The sequence below is a fragment of the Rattus norvegicus genome, chromosome 12, assembly GCF_036323735.1.
Source record: "Rattus norvegicus strain BN/NHsdMcwi chromosome 12, GRCr8, whole genome shotgun sequence".
Lineage (NCBI taxonomy): Eukaryota > Metazoa > Chordata > Mammalia > Rodentia > Muridae > Rattus > Rattus norvegicus.
Genome location: NC_086030.1, coordinates 5985637 through 6009137, shown reverse-complemented (window position 1 = coordinate 6009137; position 23501 = coordinate 5985637). Strand labels below are relative to the sequence as shown.

At 46.0% G+C, this 23501-nt stretch overlaps 1 protein-coding gene across 4 annotated transcripts in view; it reads left to right on the top strand.

The window, feature by feature from the left end:
* Insr (insulin receptor) overlaps positions 1–18003 on the top strand; it is a 138141-nt gene extending 120138 nt beyond the window's left edge. For 2 of the 4 annotated variants that reach the window (XM_063271068.1, XM_039089096.2), the window contains 8 exons: positions 986–1085; positions 3042–3109; positions 5067–5311; positions 6781–6891; positions 7066–7225; positions 9163–9292; positions 9945–10079; positions 12846–18003. In XM_063271068.1, coding sequence (XP_063127138.1) covers positions 986–1085; positions 3042–3109; positions 5067–5311; positions 6781–6891; positions 7066–7225; positions 9163–9292; positions 9945–10079; positions 12846–13200 — 1304 coding nt within the window. In that variant the 3' untranslated portion in view covers positions 13201–18003. Of the gene's footprint in view, positions 1–982; positions 1086–3041; positions 3110–5066; positions 5312–6780; positions 6892–7065; positions 7226–9162; positions 9293–9944; positions 10080–12845 lie in introns of all 4 variants that reach the window. The other 2 variants (XM_039089097.2, NM_017071.2) reach the window with 2 other exon arrangements.
* The last annotated feature ends 5498 nt before the right edge of the window (positions 18004–23501 follow it).

Below are 23501 nucleotides of genomic sequence, written 5' to 3'. Positions count from 1 at the left end.
AATTGTTAAACAATATGCTAAAAATTCTAAAAGAATTTAAAATGATAATTTTCATAATTTTTTCAGAGAACCCTTTGTCCTGATTCTAGCCTCCCTTCTCTTAAAGAACAAGAGAGGAAGCAGGGACACACAAAGGCATGTAACTAGACCACTGTCATCTCTCCACTCACATTCAACCATCAGCACGGACAAATATATCCTGGGGGCTGGCGGCTGGCAGAAGCAAGGAAACAGCTTGTTGTCGATTCACAGGGAAAGTGGAAGTCGGGTTTGTCAGGACAGAACGGCTGACAGATGCCCTGATGAAGCAATAGCCAAGGCTTGACATATGGGCTGGGAGACGGCTCAGTCAGAAGACGGCTCAGTCAGAAGAGTGCAGAAAGCCCCAGGGATCAGCCTGTCTCTGCCTCACCAGTACTTAGAATGCTACTATGTAACAACATGCCCAGGTTTTTCACACGGTTTCTATGTGGGTCTCTAACACAAGTCCCCATGTTTACAATACAAGCATTCTATTGACTTAGCCATCTCTCACCACTCTTTCCTTTCAAACACACATGATTTCTAAACAAACAAGCAAAGAAGCAAACAAACCAACCAACCTGAGTCCGCTATGTGCCCTTGAGTTGCCATTATATGTATGTATCAGGTGTGGGGTCGTCTCCTGGAATGTGAGGAGCTTCTCCCTGGCCATGTCCCTGAAGACTTCCTCTCCTAGCAGGCATCAATTACCAATGGCTCCCACATCCTGTGAGTTCATGGATGCAATGCCCCTGTCTTGCTTGGAAATATCCTAGGATTTTGCTTTATAGCCCAGGGTGGCCTTGAACTCGTGGCCCTCTTGCCTCAGTTCCCACCCCTACACCAGGTGGTGCAATAACAGGTGTGACCCACGACAGCTTGCGTTTAGTGGTGTAGTTTTTATTTCTTAAACCATCGATTCGTTGCGATGCTAATCCTGTACCTTCTTATTCCGTTGCAGTAGATGTCCCATCAAATATTGCCAAAATTATCATCGGGCCCCTCATCTTCGTCTTCCTCTTCAGTGTCGTGATCGGAAGTATTTATCTATTCTTGAGGAAGAGGTAAGCAAGGGGGTATGCTGGCAAATGGCTAACAACTGACTCGCTTGGGCGGAAAGAATACATAAATATTGAGTTAGACAGAGCTAAGTTCTATTCACATAGGATATGCTTTGTTTCAGTTAAGGTAAGTTTGTTTTACGATATAATATACTCTGTATTACCAATTCTCTTTGATTCATTGATTCTCCCTACCTGCTTCCATGGAATTCTTTTTCCCAGCTCTTAGTACCTGCAGCCTCAGAGCTGCACCTGATGCTCACGTATAATTCAATGAAAACATGAATTGCGTACTTTCCCCATGCTGGGGTAGAGTACCCTGACAATAAGCAATTCTGTGAGGAAAGGCTGACTTCAGCTTACAGTTCTCCCGTGAAAGGGAAGACCTGGCTACAGGAGACCGAGTATGGTCCTTCACAATTCACCCAAACACACGAAGTAGAGAAAGAATAGAAATTGGACCTTGGGTGCAAAATCCTCAAAGCTGGTCCTCGGTGACATACTTCTTCATGGCTCCACCCCTTCTTCATCCAGGCTCCACCCCTTCTTCATCCAGGCTCCACCCCTGGGCATAGCCTTCCAAAGCAGCACCACCAGAGGCAGCCGAGTGTTCAGATATGTGGTGGGGGTGGGGTGTGTGTGTATGTGTGTGTGTGTGTGTGTGTGTGTGTGTGTGTGTGTGCATTTCACAGTCCGAAGCATTAACGTGGTTGATTTTCCTTGTTTTACTGATTTAGCTAGCTTACGTAATAATGGGTCTCATTGTGGTGTTTCCATACCTATATATCACTGTTCTTCCTGATAGATACGCTTCTTTGCTCCTCTCCCATACCCTTCCTAGAAGTTATCTCTCTTTCTGTTTTCATACCACACACACACACACACACACACACACACACACACACACACACACACAATTTATATAGATGGGAAAGAAACCCACCACTTTGTCTTTACCCGTTATGCTCTCTTGTCCTATCATCTCCCCTCCTTTGAGCCTCTTCTTTTCCGTCCTAGTCCCCGATCTCCTGTCACATCATTTGTAGCTATGTTTGTCTTTCTATGTCTGGATTATTTTGCTAAACATGGTAGCTTCCAGTTCTGTCTTTGCTCTGTTTGCTCTTTGGCCAAATAGCCAAGGTTGTCCTCGAACCGTGATCATCCTTGGCTCAGCTTCCCAAATACTAGGATCACAGGAGGGTACCACCCCACCCACAGGTATGCATTAGCATTCCTGGCTTGACTGTTGTTGCTTTTCTTCCTTTCATTAAAGAGTAAGACAAAAATTAAGAAAGGCATTCATATTTGAAAACTATAAGCGAAGCCTCTGGCTAATCAGGTGAATTTTAAGTCATGGCAGAACAAGTTTTTCTGTGTCATTTACTATGTCGTTGTTGCAGAACTGACATTCTTTTAAATTCCGTCTGCTTTATTGTTCTAGGGTCTTTTCTGTAGCTATGATAAAACGTTTTCACCAAAGGAGCTTGGGAGAAGAAAGGGTTTGTTTTAGTTACAGGTCTCAATCAGGACAGGAAATTAGGTAGGAACGTGAAGCAGAAACCGTGGAGGGAGGCTCGATTGCTGTCTCACTGTCTGCTTCGTGCTCAGCTTGCTTTCCTATACAGCCCCAGACTACCTGCCAAAGGATGCGGCCACCCACAGTGGCCTGGGCCTTCTGTATTACTATTTAACAGATCCATACTCTCATAGATATGTCCACAGACTAGTCTGATCTAGGCAATTCTTCATTTGAGGCTTCTCCTCTTAAATGACACTAGGTTGTGTGGGGTTAACAATGAAGGCTAGCCAGGACACTAATTGACATTTTTTTCCCTTCTCTTTCTCTAATTTGGACAAAATATAGAACAATCCACTCCTGATTTTTAGCATTTGCCTCTTTCTAGTGTCCAGAATGCCTTGGGATATTCGAGATGCTGTATTTCTCTTTTCCTTCTCTAGGCAGCCAGATGGGCCAATGGGACCACTGTACGCTTCTTCAAACCCAGAGTACCTCAGTGCCAGTGATGGTGAGCACCACCTCCTTCTCTGTGGGACTCTAGAACCCAGCCCTTGGTTTCCTTAACCATCACTGTTAAGTCAGATCTGAGGATAGGCTAGCATCACAGGGAGGAGGAGACCTATCCCAGAGAGGACCAGAAGCCCCCTTGAGCGATGAGCTCGTCCATCTGCCCTTGCCACAGAGGCACTGCTACTGTGGTATGTTAGGTCTGTTGTCTACACCTGTTTTAAGTTGGGACCTGCAGGCTGGAATGTGAGACTAAAATCCTCGAGCCATAACCATAGGAGTGTGTGAAAGGTCAGGGCCAGAAACCCACCACCAAACTTGTCATTCATGTTGAGAAGATAGGAATTAGAAGCCATGGCTTGATACTGAGAGAAGAGAATTAGAGATAATAATGTTGAGGGAATGACTCAGTACATGAAACGTTCACTGCCCACACTTGAGGACTGGGTTTGACCCATGTAAAATGATGGGTGCCGTGATAGTACCTGTCATTCCAGCACCGAGGGATCAGAGATGTGGGGCTCAATGACACGTCAGCCTGGCTTAATCCGTGAGCTCCAGGTTCAATGAGGGTTCATGTCTCAGAGAAGAAGGTAGAGAGTCATCAAGGAAGTCACCTGGTGTCAGCCTCTGGCCTTCATGGCACGAGCACTCATGTGTACCTGCACATAAATGCGTGCACAGACACAAATGTACATCCACAGATACACACAGACAATGGAGTGAAGCTAGAATGGGCTGTTAGGGGCTGGGTGAGTGCTACAGAGACATTCGCTGCTGGCGGTAGTTGGATATTAACTGACACTTTGGTAGGAGCTTAGGGTTGATATCCAAACCACTCCTAATCGCATGAAAGGGCAGTGAGTGGCCTCTAGAGAGAAGGCATGCCTATTTTTCAAGAACTTTGTTATGTGGTATTCTCTTCTTTAAAGTACCTCATGTAGCATGAGCACAGTTTGACTTTCAAGGCACGAATGTGTTTGACCTGTAGGCTGTTGCCTTGCATAGATAACCCCACTTACTTGTGCGTTGATTGCCAGGCTGAGTGGTTCCCAGGAGTAGCCACAGCTACAGGTTAAATCTCTCCTTATATGTGGTTTCTCTCCTGGTGCCCTTCCTTAGCATCCTCTGGGGGTTCCTAACAGTTAAGGTGGACTGCAAAACATCTTCTTGCTGAGTTCTATGGACCAAAGAGAATCACAGGAGTCCAGAGGATAGGGACAGAGACCCTACCACTTTCTAGGCATTGTAGACATTTTTTTCCCATTCTGTTTAACCTACATCCTTTCCTCTACCGTTCTATTGGTACTTGGTCAAACAACTCCAATGGGAAGTGTCTAAGTTATTTTTGGTAATCACTGTGACAGAATACATGACAAAGCAACTTAAGGGAAAAAGGTTTCATTCACTTTGGCTCACAGTTGGCTTGTACAGTTCTTCATGACGGACAAGTCGTGGCAGCTGGTCACATTGTCAGAGGACAGCGAATGCTGGTGCCCAGCACAGTTTTTTCTTTTTCTTTAGTCCAGAATTCCAGCCTATGGGATGATGCTGCCCACATTTAGGGTAGGTCTTTCAACTTCAATTAACTTATTCTAAAAACTTCCTTCATAAACATTCCCTAAGGCTTGTCTCCTAGGCGGTTCTAGATTCTATGACATTCACAGTATTAACCATCTCAGGAGTAGATTTCATTCAGTAGCAGGGATCTGGAATCAGACAGAGGATAGAGCATCATTTTAGTGCTTCCTAAGTAGGATCCTGACCCAGTCGTAGCTCATGCTCTAGCCTCTTTTTGGTGGTGGCAGAAGTTTGTCCTGTTTTGGGTTGTAGACCAATGTCTCGAGTCACACAATGAAGAAATATATGTATATAGCTCAAGAAAAAATTGCGGCGGGAGGTGTCTGGGGGCCCTTAAGAGGTTGGCTGACAATACGGTGTAGCTAAGTGAAAAGTAGTCTTTCCATCTTCCGTATACGTTCCGGATGAGTGGGAGGTACCTCGAGAGAAGATCACCCTCCTCCGAGAGCTGGGGCAGGGATCCTTCGGTATGGTGTACGAAGGCAATGCCAAGGATATCATCAAGGGTGAGGTAGAGACCCGTGTTGCGGTGAAGACGGTCAATGAGTCAGCCAGTCTTCGAGAACGGATCGAGTTCCTCAATGAGGCATCAGTCATGAAGGGCTTCACCTGTCATCACGTGGTGAGTCTATCTGGGGTGGGCAAAGACCTCCTTTCATGCTCGTCCTTTGTTCTGCCTAGGGCCATCCAGGATACTGGGGGTACACTGGTGCCCACTCCCCATTCTACTAAGCCTCCCGTCCTGAAGAGGTGGGGAGGTGATCACTCCCTTCTCAATCTCATTTTGTCCCAGCTTACCCAGAATCAAACTCTATCACTGTTCTGTCACTTTCTAGAATCTTTCTCTGTATTTCAGACTTTCCCATTGGTTTCTTTCCTTTTCTTGACTTCCCTGTTAACCCTTAACTACATGGAAGTCTATCTCTTCATATCCATCCTTAGTCTTCTCCATGAAGCCAAGCAAACCTTCCCTGCCTTTCTGTTCCCAGCGGGGGCTCTTGATTTCTCGTCAAGCCTTATGTCCTTTTATCCTTATCAGGGCTATTTAGGGCCACCTTTTGTGTGATGTCTACTGCAGACGGGTGAACAGAATTTATTCACCTCTGATGTGGTATTTAGACCAAAGAAAGGACTACATTAAAACTCTGTTGGTGAGCCAGTGAGGTTATTTCAATTCCTTGTAAGAGTATGGGTTCACCTACACGAGTGTGGATGGTGTGCATAGGTACCTAATCACCAAAAACCCCATCCTCGTCCGAGTGTTGGCTCATGAAATCTGGAATATCCGTGCTCTCTGCACAACTTAAAGGCAGCTTGCGAGATGGTAGAATCTATTCTATCTAAAGCTTTTACTACTAATTTAATCCTAGAAAGGTTGTTGTTGGTGGTCTTGTGAATCTTATTAATTTTAAGAACTTTCTTAGATGTATGAATTATTTACTTCCTGGACAGTGTAAGCCTCTTTACTTTCTCAGTCTTAAGAAGCTTCCCTCAATTCCTTCAATTCATTAGAATTTGCTAGCTATCAGCACCTAAATGCCTTGCTCTTGCTGACATTGAAGCAGATTCTTGACCTCCCTCTCAGACATTCTATTTCAGGGAAGACAGTTCCCAAACGGTACGGCATGCTGGGAGAAATTAAAGTGAGGGGAAGAGGATTGTAGTATATTTGAGCAAAGCCTTTTTTTTTTTCTTTTTCTTTTTTTCGGAGCTGGAGACCGAACCCAGGGCCTTGCACTTGCTAGGCAAGCGCTCTGCCACTGAGCTAAATCCCCACCCCATTGAGCAAAGTCTTAAAGGGTGTGAGACGGAAGCACATGTGCGTGGGAGGGAGGGAACAGGCTACGGAGAGCGGGAACTGTAAAGGTCTGGAGGTAGGAACATGGTTTATATACTGAGGCACACTAGGCCAGTGAGCTTTGCTTGGAATGTTCTCTATACGAGTGGGTCTGTTTGTTCCCTTAGACTAGGGCTGGCCATGCTTCATCCAAACAGGGTGGCCTGTGTGCTATAGGCATCAGACAGAGAGTTCATTGTCACTTACTATAAAACCTGGACCCTTGTCAAGTCACCTCCATGCTTGTTCTGTAGGTCCGCCTTCTTGGGGTGGTGTCCAAAGGCCAGCCCACATTGGTAGTGATGGAACTGATGGCTCATGGAGACCTGAAAAGTCACCTCCGTTCTCTGCGGCCCGATGCTGAGGTAAGCTGCCTCCAGGCCCCTTAGCAGGCCCCCGATCTAAGTATACGATAAACGCTAACCCATGTTTGACTTTAGAATGACCCTGGCTACACCCCCAAGCCCCCGACACACACCCTGTAAGAGATGATTTAGTTGGAATCAGAGTGCTAACTGCAACCCATGTTTTGACTTTAGAACAACCCAGGCCGTCCTCCCCCTACCTTGCAAGAAATGATTCAGATGACAGCAGAAATTGCCGATGGCATGGCATACTTGAACGCCAAGAAGTTTGTGCACCGGGACCTGGCAGCTCGGAACTGCATGGTTGCCCATGATTTTACTGTCAAAATCGGAGGTGTGTCTTCAAATCTGTGTGTGTGTGTGTGTGTGTGTGTGTGTGTGAAAGAGAGAGAGAGAGACTGAGAGACTGTGTGTCTGTGTATGTGTGTATGTGTGTGTGTGAGAGAGAGACTGAGAGACTGTGTGTGTGTATGTGTGTATGTGTGTGTGTGAGTGAGACTGTGTGTGTGTGTGAGAGAGAGAGAGAGACTGAGAGACTGTGTGTGTGAGAGAGACTGAGAGACTGTGTGTGTGAGTGTGTGTGTGTGAGAGAAAGAGAGAGAGACTGAAAGACTGTGTGTATGTGTGTGTGTGTGTGAGAGAGAGAGAGAGAGAGAGACTGAGAGACTGAGAGACTGAGAGACTGAGAGACTGTGTGTGTATTATGTATTATAGGGTATAGGTCACATGGTAGATTCTGGGGTCCTAAATTCAGGTCCTTTTGCTGCCTGAAAAATACTTTTACCCACTCTGGGTGTTTTCCCAGCCCAGAAAGCTAAGATTTCTATTCTAGTTTCCTTTTTGTTTCTATCAAAAATAAGTGAGTAAATAAATAAATAAATAAATAAATAAATAAATAAAACCACTCGGGGAGGAAGGGATTTATTTCACCTTGTAGTCTATTACTGAGAGAAGCCAGGGAAAGAACTTAAAGTAGAAACCATGGAAGAATGCTGCCTCCTGATTTGCTCTGGTTCATATTTTGCTAGCTTTTCATGTATAGCCCAGCAGTCTCTTCCAAGGGAATGGTGATGCCCACAGTGAGCCTAGCCCTCCTATATCAATTAGCAATCAAGACATTCCCCATCAACATGCCCAAAGGTCAGTCCAACATAGGTAATTCTTTAGTGGAGGCTTTTCTGTCTGATGCTAGCCTGTGCTCAGATGACAGTTCAAATTTACTATGAAATTTAGTAGAGGTTCTGGCAAGACCAAAGGTTGAGTCAGAGAATGCAGAAGAAAGAGGCAACAAACAGAAGCAGAGGCTAAGTGTCTAGAATGCTGGTTGGAATGTGTGGGTAAGACAGGTATAGAGGGACCCAAGGACAGTGAGCCGTGCGGTTAAGCTGAAGGCCAAGAAGCAGGCATGTACGAGTTTTGTAAGCCTGCCTCTCAGTGAGAATTGCAACCAGGCAAGGTCCCATAAAGATCCCAACCCCCCCCACACACACACATTAGAGAGAAGAACCTATATATGATTCCAGGAAATATTTTTCTACATAACAATGGGAGTCATACAGGAATACACCCAAAGACATCAACCTATATGCAGGAAGATGGGACATCATTCTATATTTATGATCCTAAAGACCTTCTACATTAACAACGACCACCCCCCCTTCTAAACCCAAGGGTGGTGGTGCGTGTATCTGGACACTTGGGGAGGTAGAGGCAGGAAGATAAAAAACTCAACGTCATCCTCAGCTATGTAGCAAGTCCAAAGTTACCCTGGCAAATGTGAGAGCTCGTCTCAAGAAAGAAAGAAGCAAAACCAATGAGAACTGGAAGGAGTGTGATTCTGTTCACATAGCTGCCCTTGTGTAGGAGGATGACCCAGGTCGGAGGATGTACAGGGAAGGCATGGAGGTGAGCCAAGACTTTGCAAAGGGAAATGAGAAATGAGATGGGTTAGAGAGAGACGCAGAGGCAGAGAGGCTGGCTTGCCCACTGGGAGTGTCAGCAAGAGACAAGGTCAAAAGGAGACCCCAAGTGTAGTCGAGGGAGCAGCAGATTGTCTGGGAAAGGAAAAAGGTCTATTTGGGACACTGGGAAAGGAGTAGGTGGGAAGGATGACAGCCCCTGTTCTCCGTCCACACCCTCCCACACACCTCAAGAATCCCCTCTTGGCGAATTCGCCTGCCACCTACAGGACCTCTAGTGGTGCTTGGAGGGGTGGAGCACTCAAGATGCTAGGAGGATGACCTGAAAAGCCTGTGAACTGTTTGTTGTCAGACTTTGGAATGACGAGAGACATCTACGAGACAGATTACTATCGGAAAGGGGGCAAGGGGTTGCTGCCCGTGAGGTGGATGTCACCCGAGTCCCTGAAGGACGGAGTCTTCACTGCTTCTTCCGACATGTGGTGAGTCATGCCTACGTGGGTGGGCGTGGGTGCCAGGCTTCAATGTGGGTATCAGGAGTTGACAGGAAAGCCTGCCTTTCCCATACAGAAATGAAGGTATGTCTGTCTGTGTTCTCGTAGATGCCTACCTTTATGTGTTGACTGAGGATAGTCTTAGAAGAATTTATTCATGAATTATAATAGAAATCATTTTGCATGTGCGTGCATGCATGCGTGTGTGTGTGTGTGTGTGTGTGTGTGTGTGTGTGTGTGCGTGCGCGCATGTGTGTGTTCCAGGGGAGACAGTGTCACAGCACATACATAGAGGTCAAAGGACAACTTGTGGGAGTCCATCCTCTCCCCTCACCACCGTATGGATCCTGAGGGTCTAACTCAGGCCACTGGGCTTGGCAGCCAGTGCTCCCCACTGAGACATCTCGCTGGCCGCACATCTGGCTCTTTTACAAGGGTTTGGGGCCTTGAACTCAGGTACCCGTGCTCTGACAGAAAGGACTTTGCCAGCTGAGATATCGCCTCGGTCCATCACCTGTTCTAGTAATCGGTCCACAGAGTCCTAGTAAGCCATAAGGGGCGTGCGTGGATGTGTTCGAGACAGAGACTGCTGCACGTTTCGTCGGCTTCTTGGTTTACCGCTCTCAATTGTCATCGACAGGTCCTTTGGGGTGGTCCTTTGGGAAATCACCAGCCTGGCTGAGCAACCTTACCAAGGCCTGTCTAATGAACAGGTGTTGAAATTTGTCATGGATGGAGGCTATCTGGATCCCCCTGATAACTGTCCAGAGAGACTGTAAGTATAGAAGAGATCTGGAGCATGTGAGGGTCTGCCCATTACATACGTTCCGTGTCTGTGTATTTTAGGTGCATATGCGTGGTTTCAGTTTGCAGGGCTTCTACAGCATGCTTTTATACCCAGGACTGTATTTCCATGTCGCAACCTGCATGCCCACTTTCATTTTCATGTGTGCTTCTGCTTACATGTATGTATGCTTGTTCATGTGTCATGCAGTCTACATGCATACATATGCATGTCAAATCCATTTTAAAGATTCATTTTCCCCTTAGGTATTAGGAGTGTTTGCCTACACGTATGTTCATAACATGTACACGTGGTGCCCAAGGACACTAGAAGAGGGGGCGGTTATCTTCTGGGCCTGGAATTACAGGTGGTCGTGAGCCAATCCATGGGTGCCAGGAGCTATAGCTCAGTCAGCTTCAAGAGAAGCAGATGCTGTTAGCCCCTGAGACAACTCTTCAGCCCCTTAAATCTTTTCTGAATGCACGGATGTGTGCCTGTGTGTACACACATGTGTGGAGGGCGTCATCCTTAGAAGTACTGCTCATCTGCACTGGGACGTGACTCTCTGGTGTGGTATGGCTCACTGACTCAGCTAGGCCGGCTGGCCAGCCACTGAGTCCCTAGGACCCTCCTGCTTCTGTCACCCAGCCCTGGGATTTTCCATGTGTGCATTTTTTTAAATTGCTTATTTATTTTTATTTTACTTGCATTGGTGTTTTTCCTGCATGGATGTCTGTGTGACGGTGTTGGATCCACTAGACCTGGAGTTACAGACAGTTGGGGGTTGCTATGCAGGTGCTGGGAATTGAACCTGGGCCCTCTGGAAGAGCAGCCAGTGCTCTCAACCACTGTGCCATTCCCTCCAGCCCCAGATGTATACGTTTCTTTATGTAGATTCTGAGGTTCTAACTCAGGTCCTCGGGCTTGAGAGGTGAGCACTTTACCGACTAAGCCGTCCCTCATTGCTGTCAAATCTTCATAAACGTATTTGTGTTTGTATCGGTGTCTCCGCACACTGGCTTGGATTTGTCTTTTATCTTTTCGTGTTCAAAATACTCTGAACACGGCCTCATCAGGCCCCTCCTAATGAGAGCAGTCTGTAGCTGCTTGAGCACTGGGGAACTTATCGGCGATGGTTAGTTTTGATTGTGAACTTGACACGGTCTAGAACTGTCATTGAGGGTGCACTGCAGGTGGCACCATTTCCTATGCAGAGGGTCCTGAGCTCTGTAGAGTGGGGAAAGCGAGCATGCGTGCGCTCCTTGGCTATCTACTCTTGACTGCACGCCATGTGACCACCTGCGCTAAGTCCCTACTGCCCTGACTTCCCCACTCCGATGGACTGACTGCGGCCTGGAAGTGTGATGGCCTCTTTCTCCCCTGTGTCTTTTATTGGGGCATTTGGTCATCACAGCAATTGGAACATAAATTAAGCCCAGGGCAGAGGTGCACAACCTTCCCTTAAAGGCTCTCTTGTTTTGTTTTGTTTTGTTTTGTTTTTTTTCTTTTCGGAGCTGGGGACCGAACCCAGGGCCTTGTGCTTGCTAGGCAAGCGCTCTACCACTGAGCTAAATCCCCAACCCCAAAGGCTGTGTTGTAACAGCACAGTGGCCCCGTGTGGTTGGAGCTTGAATAGGCGTTCCCAGGTGCACTGACGAGACCCTTTGTACTAGCTCTCACCGCTAGGGAATACCCAAGAAGTTCTACTTCAGTGGGGAGAGACTGAACCGTGGTTCACCATTTCAGAGGTCTCAATCCATGCCACTTGGCTCCACTGCTCCTGGAGTGGAGCATTTTCCTTGGAATGAGCTGGAAACTCGCCCCCTGTGTTTAGCCCATACAGTTGAACCTGCCAAGGCTCCCCAGGGGTCTTTAAGCCTTGAATGACCATTGGGTCTCTGCAAGTCGCCCCAGGTAGGAATGATCACAGCAAATACCGAGGCGTCAGAGACGGGGGACACATATTGTGCTAAGTGATGTACGTTCAGTGTCTGAACAGTTTCCGTCCTTTCTTTTCCCTGTTGTCATAGTGAAACCAATTTAGGGGAGGAAGGATTTAGTTGGATCACTGATGGGCAAGTCAAAGTAGGAACTCAAGCAGCTAGTCACATCACGCCCTCTGTCAAGAGCTGAGGGAGATAAGTGTGTGGAACGGTGCTCGCTTGCTCTCGACACTCTCACAAAGTTAGGAACCCCCTGCCCAGGGTGTGGTGTTATCCACAGAACTGGGTCTTCCCACATCAATTAACAATCAAGACAAACCCCCCAGAGGTATGTTCATAGCCCAACCTAATCTAAACGTTTCCTCAGTGGGCCTCTTTTCCCAGTTGACAGCTTCTTGGGCTCCATTATGTGATTCCCCTTCCCATCTCTTTCCTTTCCCCTTCCCCTTCCTTCCTTTCCCTAATATTTCCTATCTCCCCTTCTTTTCTTCCTCTCCTCTGCCGACCTTCTTTCTCCAGTGAGCTTTGTCCCTCTTGGTACTTAAAGGCACCGGTCTCACTAAGGTGCCCAAACTGGCCTGAAAGTCTCTCTAACCTGACAAACCTCGAATTCACAGTCCTCCCGCCTCACCCTTCAGAGTAGCTGAGATAACAGGCATGTACCACCCCGTCTGGCTGGCTCGCTTTTCAAAACCGGCTTTCAGTCCCGCTAGAATTGTTGATCCAGCCTTTACTGTCCGCTCTGCGTACAACCACAGCCAGGGCCAAGGCTCCCCTGACTTAAACGTATCCGCCCTGGTTCCTGTCTCCACAGCACTGACCTGATGCGCATGTGCTGGCAGTTCAACCCCAAGATGAGGCCGACCTTCCTGGAAATCGTCAACCTGCTCAAGGACGACCTCCACCCCAGCTTTCCGGAAGTTTCCTTCTTCTACAGCGAGGAGAACAAGGCTCCCGAGAGTGAAGAGCTGGAGATGGAGTTCGAGGACATGGAGAATGTCCCCTTGGATCGTTCCTCTCACTGTCAGAGAGAAGAGGCTGGATGCCGGGAGGGAGGGTCCTCTCTGAGCATCAAACGGACCTATGATGAACACATCCCCTACACCCACATGAACGGGGGCAAGAAGAATGGGCGGGTCCTCACCCTGCCGAGGTCGAACCCTTCCTAACAGCGCCTGCTCGCTCGGGGAAGGATTCTTTTCTTTTCTTTCTTTCTTTTTAAAAACTCTTCTGTAGTTTGACTGCCTCCAGGAAACTCAGGATTATCGGGACTCTACCCAGATGTGAAACTGAGCTCACAGATAGTTCGTACACATTTCTGTTTGTCTTTGGACCTGAAAACACACAGGTGTGGTCGCCAACCCTGCGAGCCTGTGGAGGGCTAACTGTGAACCTAGAGGGGTTGGGGTTTCCATACTCCCTTCCCTGCCCCCACGGTATCAAACCAAGATTTTATTGTTGTTGCTGGTGTTTTCCTCATAGATTGGAAGGATGAACCTGTTTTTACAGTTTTTTTTTTCTGCTAGTGTCTGAGTTATAGTTAGTTGTCAAAGACAGACTTTATTTATGGAGCACAAGTCAGAAAGCAAAGAAGAAACAGACAGAAAAACAAAACAAAAACCAAACCTGACCTACAGAACCCAGTTCTGGAATTGCGTGCTTTCGCGGGGTTGGGCTTTGAGAAGGTTTCATTAATCTGAGAGAAGGAGCTTATTTTATTTTAGTTTTGTTTTGTTTTTTTCCTCATTCACAAAATCAGTTCCTCAAATTGACCAATAGCTGCTGCTTTCATATTTTATTATTTTGGGAAAGGGTGTGTACTCCTAAGTGTGTGCTCATCTGCACACCTGCGTGCATTTGCGTGTGTGTTGTGTCCAGGTTAGAGATCACAGGGTGGGGTGGGGGCTGTGTGTATGTTACATTTTTCTCTGGACTGATGCTTGGTGACTTGGCTCATGAAGCACCCGCTGCTTGGAGTGGGTGACCTCATATTGTCCTCTTCCTTCTTATGAACCGAGAGCTTGTGCCCTCGAGAGATTCTCCTCAGTCACGTCAGAACTCGCTCAGGTGTCTTCTTCCCCTTCCCTTTGGTGATGATTTCCAAAAACAGAGGGATGATTATTTGGTCTGGATTCATGGAGGATCTTTGGAAGATCAAACAAAGGACATGCATGCACGGGCGCACACACACACACACACACACACACACACACACACAGATACACACACAGACACACACACACAGACACACACACAGACAGATACACACATACACACACACACAGACACACACACAGTAGAAGGAAGTAAGGCAACAAGTTTGAGAATATATTGGTAACATATTTAAAGCTTATGGGATCTTTGAGATGAGCCTAATAAGTTATTATTTCCTTGGGAGCAGGGGAAGTGGTGGGCACATCTGCCTGTGTGGGGAGACGGGACAATACATGAGTGGCCTCTGTGTTCGGTCTTTGAAACACATGTTTTGTTTTGTTTTGTTTTTTTCTGGGAATTATACCACATTAGCTGCTAGCCTTTTAGGACTCGGTGAGTTCTTGTGGATTTGTGGGTAACTGGATTTTTGACTGGTTCAGATAGTAACACTGACTGGATGTTCCTTGCTTGGATACACTGGTGGTTACCTGGGGCCGAGGTGGCCTTCCAGAACACCTGTGTTTGTCTGGTTTTTCTCTGCTTGTGTACCTCACTTCTTCAAAGCCTACACTTTGCTCAAAGATACTGAACTCAGATCCCAAAGACCAGTGACACAGTTGGACTCTGGGAACACTAAGCAGTGTCTGAGGAGGTGCACCTTCAAATCGCTGTCGGTCTCCACCTTTGGGGCATCTGGCTATTCTCCACACTAAACCCCACCCCACAGCTGCTCGCGGTGCCCAGAGACCTCAGCTTGGCCAGATGGAGCGCCTGAGTCTATTTCTCAAGCGCTTATGTTTCAGTCTCTCGAGACTAAAGTCTAGAGGAGAGAACATCGGACACTTCCCACCACCAAGAACTGGTGAAGGCACACAAACTCGCAACCTCTTTGCATCAAACCACAGCTGCTCAAGTGAGAGACAACTATGGCAAACTCAAAAACCCTCCCGGGGGTTCTTTCCTGCGTGCGTTTCCCCACAAGTATTTGATACCTTGATATCCCCTAGGAGATACGAGATAAAGACACACTGGCCACCCCCAAACCCTCTTGAGTCTTGGTTGAGAACACAGGAACACATAAATCCTAGTTGTCAACTGCTGTCAAATTTATATTAGAAAAATTGCAGCACGCAGAAAGATTACCAGGAAACTCAGTGATTGGTACTTACAAGAAGCAAGAGTTACAGTTACTTTTTCCCAAAACACTTTGTAAATAGGAGGTCTGTGCATCAGTGGAAGACACCTTAGGTCTGGATATTTTTTTGTTTGTTTGTTATTTTTCCTTTTTACAGTAAATTTGTAGCGATGCTCTACTAGCAGAAATTTTCACACCTTTCTAATTCAAAAGGTTTTCTTATAGTACTGGGGAAAGTATTTATTTTAATATATAAAATCACTCTTGAAAAATCACTTTTGTAAAAAAATGGTATGCATGTAAATTTTTTTTATCAAGGAAAAATAAAAGCAGGTGAGTGTGGGTATTTTCTTCTTCTCAGTACAGTCTACCTCAGTGTCTCGTCAGGACGTGTGGTTCAGTAACAGATGCTGGGGCTTCTGGATTCTGGCCGAATCATTCTCCGAGTTGGGGAGCTGTGTACCAGTTGATTTTTGAATGCCATGGCTAGGAAGAATTTTGAAGGAGAGAGTTGGGATTAAAACGTTAGAGCCTTCCTGTGAGCCCAGAGTCTTCTTGTTGCTGATATCCTTCTGAGTATAACCTCCTTTAAAAAAAAAAACCCACGGGCTCTCACACACAAGCCATACTTCAGGTCATGACTTGGCCTCTTTGAGAGGCCCCTTGATCTAAGGTCTTGGTGAAAAGTGGATGTTCCTTTCCCTGATGAGGCAGTGAACCAGCACCTTCAGATGTCACACAAAATCCCCCAGACATGAACGCAAGGGAAGCTTGGTTCTCTGACCGCTATTTCTTTCCCTGTTCAGACTTATAAGGCTGTGTGTGGGCACCTCCTACAGAAATAGCCAATACAAGGGTATTTGGGGAGAGCCTAATACAAAACCTATCCATTCCCTGAACAGGTCTTGAACCCTGCACAATGGAATAGAACCCCTGTGCTGGGGCTTGGTTGACTTCAAGCTGACACTAGCCTTGTACAGTTGCAAGAACTCTGGAAATCAAGGCAGGGCCAGCAGCATGGCCCCGACTTAATGTTTTGCCTTACTATGTCACTGTAGGACCCTGTCCTTGAAATTTGACTCTTCTGTCTTTTCTGGAGAGGTGCGCCAACCTGGGTGGCCCTACCAAAAGGGACTCCACGAATTCCATTTTGATATGGGAAGGAAACAAGTAGCTATTGGATCATGAGACTCATTTTGTTTTCACATGATGATAGCTTTGTAAGAAAACAATCTCAAGACCTAGAAAATCATGGCTCGACTCTTTGTAGTTTGGAGTGATGGGGGGAGAGAGAGAGAGAGAGAGAGAGAGAGAGAGAGAGAGAGAGAGAGAGAGAGAGCAACAACACCAAGTTACATTGGCACTTCTTGTTGTGTGCTTTGGGGGATGTCTCATTACTTTAACACTCTGAGCATGGTGAAAGCCATGCAATTATTTCCTCCAGGATAATGGCAGACATGTTTTCCTGTCTGGTTCAATGATGTCAAGCACACATCAGGAAAGGTTCATGTACTTGGAGCCCTTCTAAATGTTTCCCTGTAATTTGAAGCTAGCTGGAAGGGAAGAGCCCTGATGACTTTCTGGATCTATGTTGAGCCCAGTTTGGGAGAATGGAGATTTCCAGGAAGAGCTGAGCTATATTTTGTGGTAGCTGGGAGTGGCGCCACCAACACAAGCAAAAATTAACCTTACTATCTTATCAGGACGGACATTCTACCATGCAGAACAATTTTATTTGAAGCTCACCATAACACTGGCCAGTGGGCAGTATCACTGTGACAGTCTAGTCCATAATGACGATCGTGGTAAAGTGATGGCCATTTTAGCAAGGGTTCTTTGACTTTATGATACGTGGATGTATTCTGAATTCTAGTTGATGAGTTCTTGACAACATAGGCTCTTTAAAAATTACGGTTTTGTTGGACGTGGAAAAAAATAGTGCTGATTTTGTGTAAATGATACACAGAGTGTAGTCATTTTAGAAAACCTTCCGGAATGTTCCTCAGAATATGAATTTATATGAGAGATGAAAACGGAGACTAGGAATAACAGATTATCACTTGCTGTTTAAACTACATGAAATAATATGATGGCCTTTTAAGAGGCCATGACTGAAGGCATATACATCCTCAGATAGTACTCAAGAAATGGCGATCAATGAGTATTTGAGCTAACTTAATACCAATCAGGATACAGAATCAGTCTCTGGCCAAATTTTTATCAGTATGTGGGCCGTTTAAGAAAACAACAACATCAAATGAAACAAAAATTTGTTAAAGGTTAGATCATGGTCCTGGAACCCTTGTGATTATTTGAGAAGGAAAGAAGGGTCCTCAAGTGTGTGTGTGTCCATCCACAAGCACAGGAATGGCTTGTTTGGTCCTTATTCTTTGTATCAAAGTTGCTGCTCCTTCCCCCTTTTTGTGCCTTGGTGGCTATATCCCATGTGTCAACGGTGTCGGATCAAATGTGCCACAGCACTGCAGAAAAGAGACACACAAAGCCCACCCAAAGCACAGTGACATTTTCCCTACAAGAGCCGAGTAGCATCATGTACAGACTATGCCTTTTTTTGTGTGGGGGGAGGGGAAGGGAAGGAAGGGGCTGAAATTGTTCTGCATGTATAATACAGGCTAATTACTTGTTTATATTAAAATTTGGAATAAATTATCTTGAGACCTTTTGTGTGTGTAGTAGTATCCGGGTTGGTCTGGGTGGGGCTATGGCTTTGAGATTTGCTATATTAAGAGAAATCCTATGTGTTTGTGTGTTCATGTATGCAGATACACATGTGTGGGTGCTCGTGTGCAGGTGCACATGTGTATATGTATGGATGTGAGTGTAGATTTCAGAGGACGGTCTCAGATATTGTCTCTCAGGGGCTGTCCACCATTATTTTTGAGACAGGCTTTCTCACAGATGTCCAGCCAGTGAACTCCAGGGACCTGCCTGTCTCTTGCTCTGCCTCTCTAGTGCTGGGGTTATAAGTACATGTCACCATATCTGACCCTTTCTTAAAAGGTTGGGTTTTGGGTTTAAACATTTAAAAGGGGCTAACAAGTGCTTATGGCCACAGTATCGTTCAAAATGCACTTAGTCAGACTTCAGAAGACCACATAGTCTTTTACAGGCTCATGACTCCTTAAAAGTCCAAAGTCTCTTCTGAGATTCATGCAGTTGCTTAGCTGTAATCTCTGCAAAATCAAAATCAAAAGGCAGATCGTATACTTCCCACATGCATACGGTGTGCATTACCATTCCAAAAGGGAGTACAGCAGGGAAATCCTGGGGCAAAGCAAGTCCAAAAGCCAGCAGGACAAACTTCAAATTCTACATCTCCATGTCTGACGTCCAAGCACTCTTCAGACCTGCACCCTCTTTCTGGTTTGTTGACAGCAACACACTTCCCTCTCTTGGGTTAGTTCCGCTTCCGACCTGTGACTTTCAGTGGCAACTTCTCACAACTCTGTCAACTTGGGATCTCCGGGACAATCCAGACTTCACCTTCACAGCTTCGTGAAATGACCTGTCTGGGCCTCCATGCAGGGGAAACCCCTGACAAAGGCCTGGCCTATGGAGGGAGATCCTATAACCCATTTCTTGTATCCTTGACTCTAAAGCCAGAACCATATGGCTCAATCCACCAACTTCTGGTACTTGCTGGGGCTGGGGCATGGGCCCCTCCTTCAACTGTGGCAGCATCAGCTTTCTGTGGCTGATGTTTTCCTTCTCTGCCCAAGCTTCCCTTTAATTCCCATTTACAAGTCTGAAGCGTAGCTGCGTAGGGTGTAGCCCTGAGGCCAGCACTCCCTAATTACGTTTATCATCAGTCTTTTCTTTAAGCCTTTCCTCTCCTTAGCACTGGACTTGGCTGCAACGTTATGTTTCCTGGTGTTCCTTTTTGCCTCGAACTGTTTTTCCCTTTCCTCGCTCAGCTTGTTCCTTTCCCCCATAGATCCGAATAAAACTGGCCACTAACAATCGGGCCATACAATCTGGTAAAGGTAACCGGGGCTGCCTTATGACCTCCTCTGCCAATGCCGTAGTTCAAAAGTTTTCAGTTTAGCTTCAGGCAGATTCTTAGGACGAGGGCAAAAAGCAGCCACAGTCTTTTCCAAAGTATCAGAAGACTGCGCCACAGGCCACCCAGTGATGTTATCCCCCTGAAGCCTTTTATTTGAACTGGACTCCCACAGTTCAAATTGTCCTCAACACTGTCTTCCGTGCTCCTACTCGGACGGACCATTAAGTCCACCTAAAGCATCTAAACGTTTTTTCCAGTCCAAGGTCCCAAAGTCTTCCAAATTCCTTCAACAAACTGTATGGGCAGGCTTGTCACAGCAGTACTCCAGTTCCTGGTACTAACCTCTGTCTTAGTCACTGTAAAGAGGCACCATGATCAAGGCAATCTTAAAAAAGAATTCATTTAAATGGGGCTTGCTCACAGTTTCAGAGTCCATTAGCACATTAGGGAGAATGGCAGCATGTAGGCAGAATCCAGGGCTTCATCCTGAACTGTGATGTTCACACACACACACACACACACACACACACACACACACACAGGCACGCACAGAGAGGGGGAGGAGAGAGGGAGGGGGAGAGGGAGAGAGACTGGGCTTGGCATAGGTTTTTGAAATTTCAAAGCCCACCTTCAGTGACACACTTCTTCTAACAAGGACACACCTCCTAGTTCTTTTAATACTGGGGACTAAGCATTCAAATATAGGAGCTTATAAGAGCCATTCCTATTCAAACCATTACACAAATAGTGTGTAACTTAGGTCTTTGTGTTTGTGAGGTTGTCTCTATTGATAACTAGTTGATTGGGAGCAGGGAAAGCACACTGTGGGCAGCACCATCCCCTACACAGGCGGGCCCAGGATGTATAACTAAGGTAGCTGAGCAGAAGCCACCAGAGAGTAAGCCACTATGCAGCTTATCTCCACGGTTTCTGCTTCAAGATCTTGCCTTGAGTTCCTGTCTTGGCTTCCATTGATGATGGACTAAACGTTAAGTTGAAATGAACCCTTTCCTCACTGGTTGCTTTTGAGCATGGTGTTTATCATAGCAAAAGAAAAATAAAACCACAAAGCCATCTCTTTACTCACTGAGCTATCCCCGGCCTCAAATAGCACATTCTGAGAGGAGACGTCTAGATCTTCAGCACGTAAACCTAGAAGTTAAAATTTTTCATTTTTTTATTTTATGTGTATGGATATTTTGCTTACACATGTGTCTGTGGACCATGTGTGTACAATACCTGTGGAGTCCAGAAAAGAGCACTGAATCTTTTCAGTAGGAAGCTGGACTTGGCTGTGTGTATCTACAGCCACAATTTTGGAAAAAGTGGAGACAGACATATTGTGGTAGCTTGCTGGCCAGGCAACCTAGCAGAATTGGCGAATGTCTGTTTAGTCAGACCCTGTCTCAACATACTAAGGTAGAGCATGATAGACAAGCTATGTAACATCCTGCTGTGGTCTCTGAATGCATGTGCACATATCTGCACATTAATGTACATCTACCAGACATCCATGAATATATATGTATGCAAAACACAGACACAGTCTCCATTTTAAACTCTGTAACTTTTTTTTATATAAAATATAGCTTCACATGATACATTTTTGCTGTGTAACAAGCGTCCCCAGAACTTAGTGGCTTAAGACGGCAAACTATTTATTTTGTGTGTATATTGGTGTCAAAGCATTTGTGCTTGTGCAGGAGCACATGTACATGTAAGTAAGCAGGCATATGTATGTGTGGATGTATGCATGTGGAAGCCAGAGGACAACCTTTGATCTTGCTCCTCAGGTGCTCTCCCTCCTGCTCCTCCTCTTTCTGAGACAGAGTCTCCAAGACCTGGAATCTGCATGTACACCCAAATGACCCTACCCCCAAGTTATTTCTGATTGGTAAATAAAGATGCCTACAACCAATGGCTGGACAGAAGAAATATAGGTGGGATTTAGGTTTTCCAGGCTTGGGGTTGGAGGAGGCACTGTGAGGCAGGAAGAAGGAGAAGGAGGAGGAGAAGGAGGAAGGAGGTACCCTTCCCCCTGAGGTACCAGCCATATGACAGATATAGTATGGAATAGAGTTTATTAAGGGTATGGGTAGTGGAGTTGGGAAGGGAGGAGAGAGAGAGAGAAACAGAGACAGAAAGAGACAGAGACAGAGACAGACAGACAGATGAGAGACAGAGAGAGAGAGAGAGAGAGAGAGAGAGAGAGAAGCCAGGAATACGTGGAGAGGGAGGGGAAGGGGAGAAAGGGGTCAGGGAGAGAAGGGGCAGAGGATAAGAGAGTAAGAGGGAGAGGAGAGGGTGAATGGTCCCTTTTATCATAGGCCAAGCATACCTGGCTATTGCCAGGTAACTGTGGGATGGAGCCTACAAGGAATGCTAACATTCCTCTATTTTGGTTTAATTAAAAAATGGAAAAACTAGAAAAAGGTATTGGTGAATAGGGTCGTCATCTTTAGCTACTTCCTATTGACTTTGGGGCGATATATCTCTGGGAAACCTAAGAAAATGGGGATGAGGATGTTGGTCCAGTCTTAGGGGAGTGTTGGCTGTTTCCTTGCTGTCTGTGGAACCATTTGTGGGTAGGAAGATGCAGGTCCAGTAGAAGCAGCTGTGTCTGTGAGAGTAGGCTGGAGCATCTGCGGGTTGCTTCTTGGGAGCTGTGCCGGATGTAGGTTTTGAGTAAACGCCTGGACTTGACAGGATGCTGAAACACACACACACACACACACACACACACACACAAACATACACACTCACACATACACACTCACACACACATATACACACATATACACACATGTACACAAACACATACACACACATATATACACACATACACACTCACACACACATATACACACACGCACACATACACACACACGCACACATACACACACTCACACACACACTCACACACACATACACACACACTCACACACACATACACACACTCACACACATACACACACACTCACACACACATACACACACACTCACACACACATACACACACACTCACACACACATACACACACATACACACACATACATACACACACACACAAACACACACACTCACACATACACACTCACACACACATACACACACACTCACACACACATACACACACTCACACACATACACACACACTCACACACACATACACACACACTCACACACACATACACACACACTCACACACACATACACACACACACATACACACACACACACACACACACACACACACACACCACACTAGAGGTAGAGAATAAAGTTAATTACATTGGGCTAAATTTTTTTTCTTATGTGTAACCTTAGGTCTTGGTGGTTGGGTTGAGGGAGTCCCAATTCCAGGGCACAGGAGAGGAATCCCACTCTCTGTAGGAGGTAACAGGTACAAACTTAGGCTATTGCTTGGCAAGTATACTTATTCGGATGGAGTCTGTTAGGTCCACCAGAGGTAGATTTGAATGTGTTTCCTGGAGCTTATAAGTTTACAAAAGAGATAAATTTGTTAACAACATGAACAGTCTTTCGGGTGAACTTAGGAAGACAAGAAACCTTTCTTTGTGGAACAGAAGAAACAAGAAGGGCTTTTTGGTTCTGTCCAGGAGACTGAACAGTATAATGACAAACATTTTTTAAGTTTATGTTTAAAAGACAACTAAAGGAAACTCAAAACCTTAGGTATAGGGGAAGGTGCTGATACTAAGGTCTGGTTCCCTAATTGGTTCTTGATTTTTCTCAATAAGGAACCAAATTGTTGGGTGAAGGATACAGGTGGGACTTCTGGGTCCCAAGAGGAAAAGGGAGATGCAGGGAAAGAGACGGGCTTTTCTGCCATGCTCTGGAAGGAGGAACATGCAGCAGTCATGTAAGATCGAGGGAGCTAGAACCAGTGTCCTCCACTACTGGCAAATGGCCAAGGAGGTCAACCGGGGCTAGCTGATAGAAGCTTAGGGCAGAAGGAGAGACTGGGATAATAAATTTTTAAGGGCACGCCTTTCCAGGTGGGAGGTGTTTGAGCCCAGCAATTGTTCTAGGACGAAAATTCTAAAGTGATAAAGCTGTCTCAGTGTTCTTCAAACATGTGAAAGACCCCCTCCCAGAAAGGGAATTGTACAAGCCCAAGGCCCTCAACTATAGA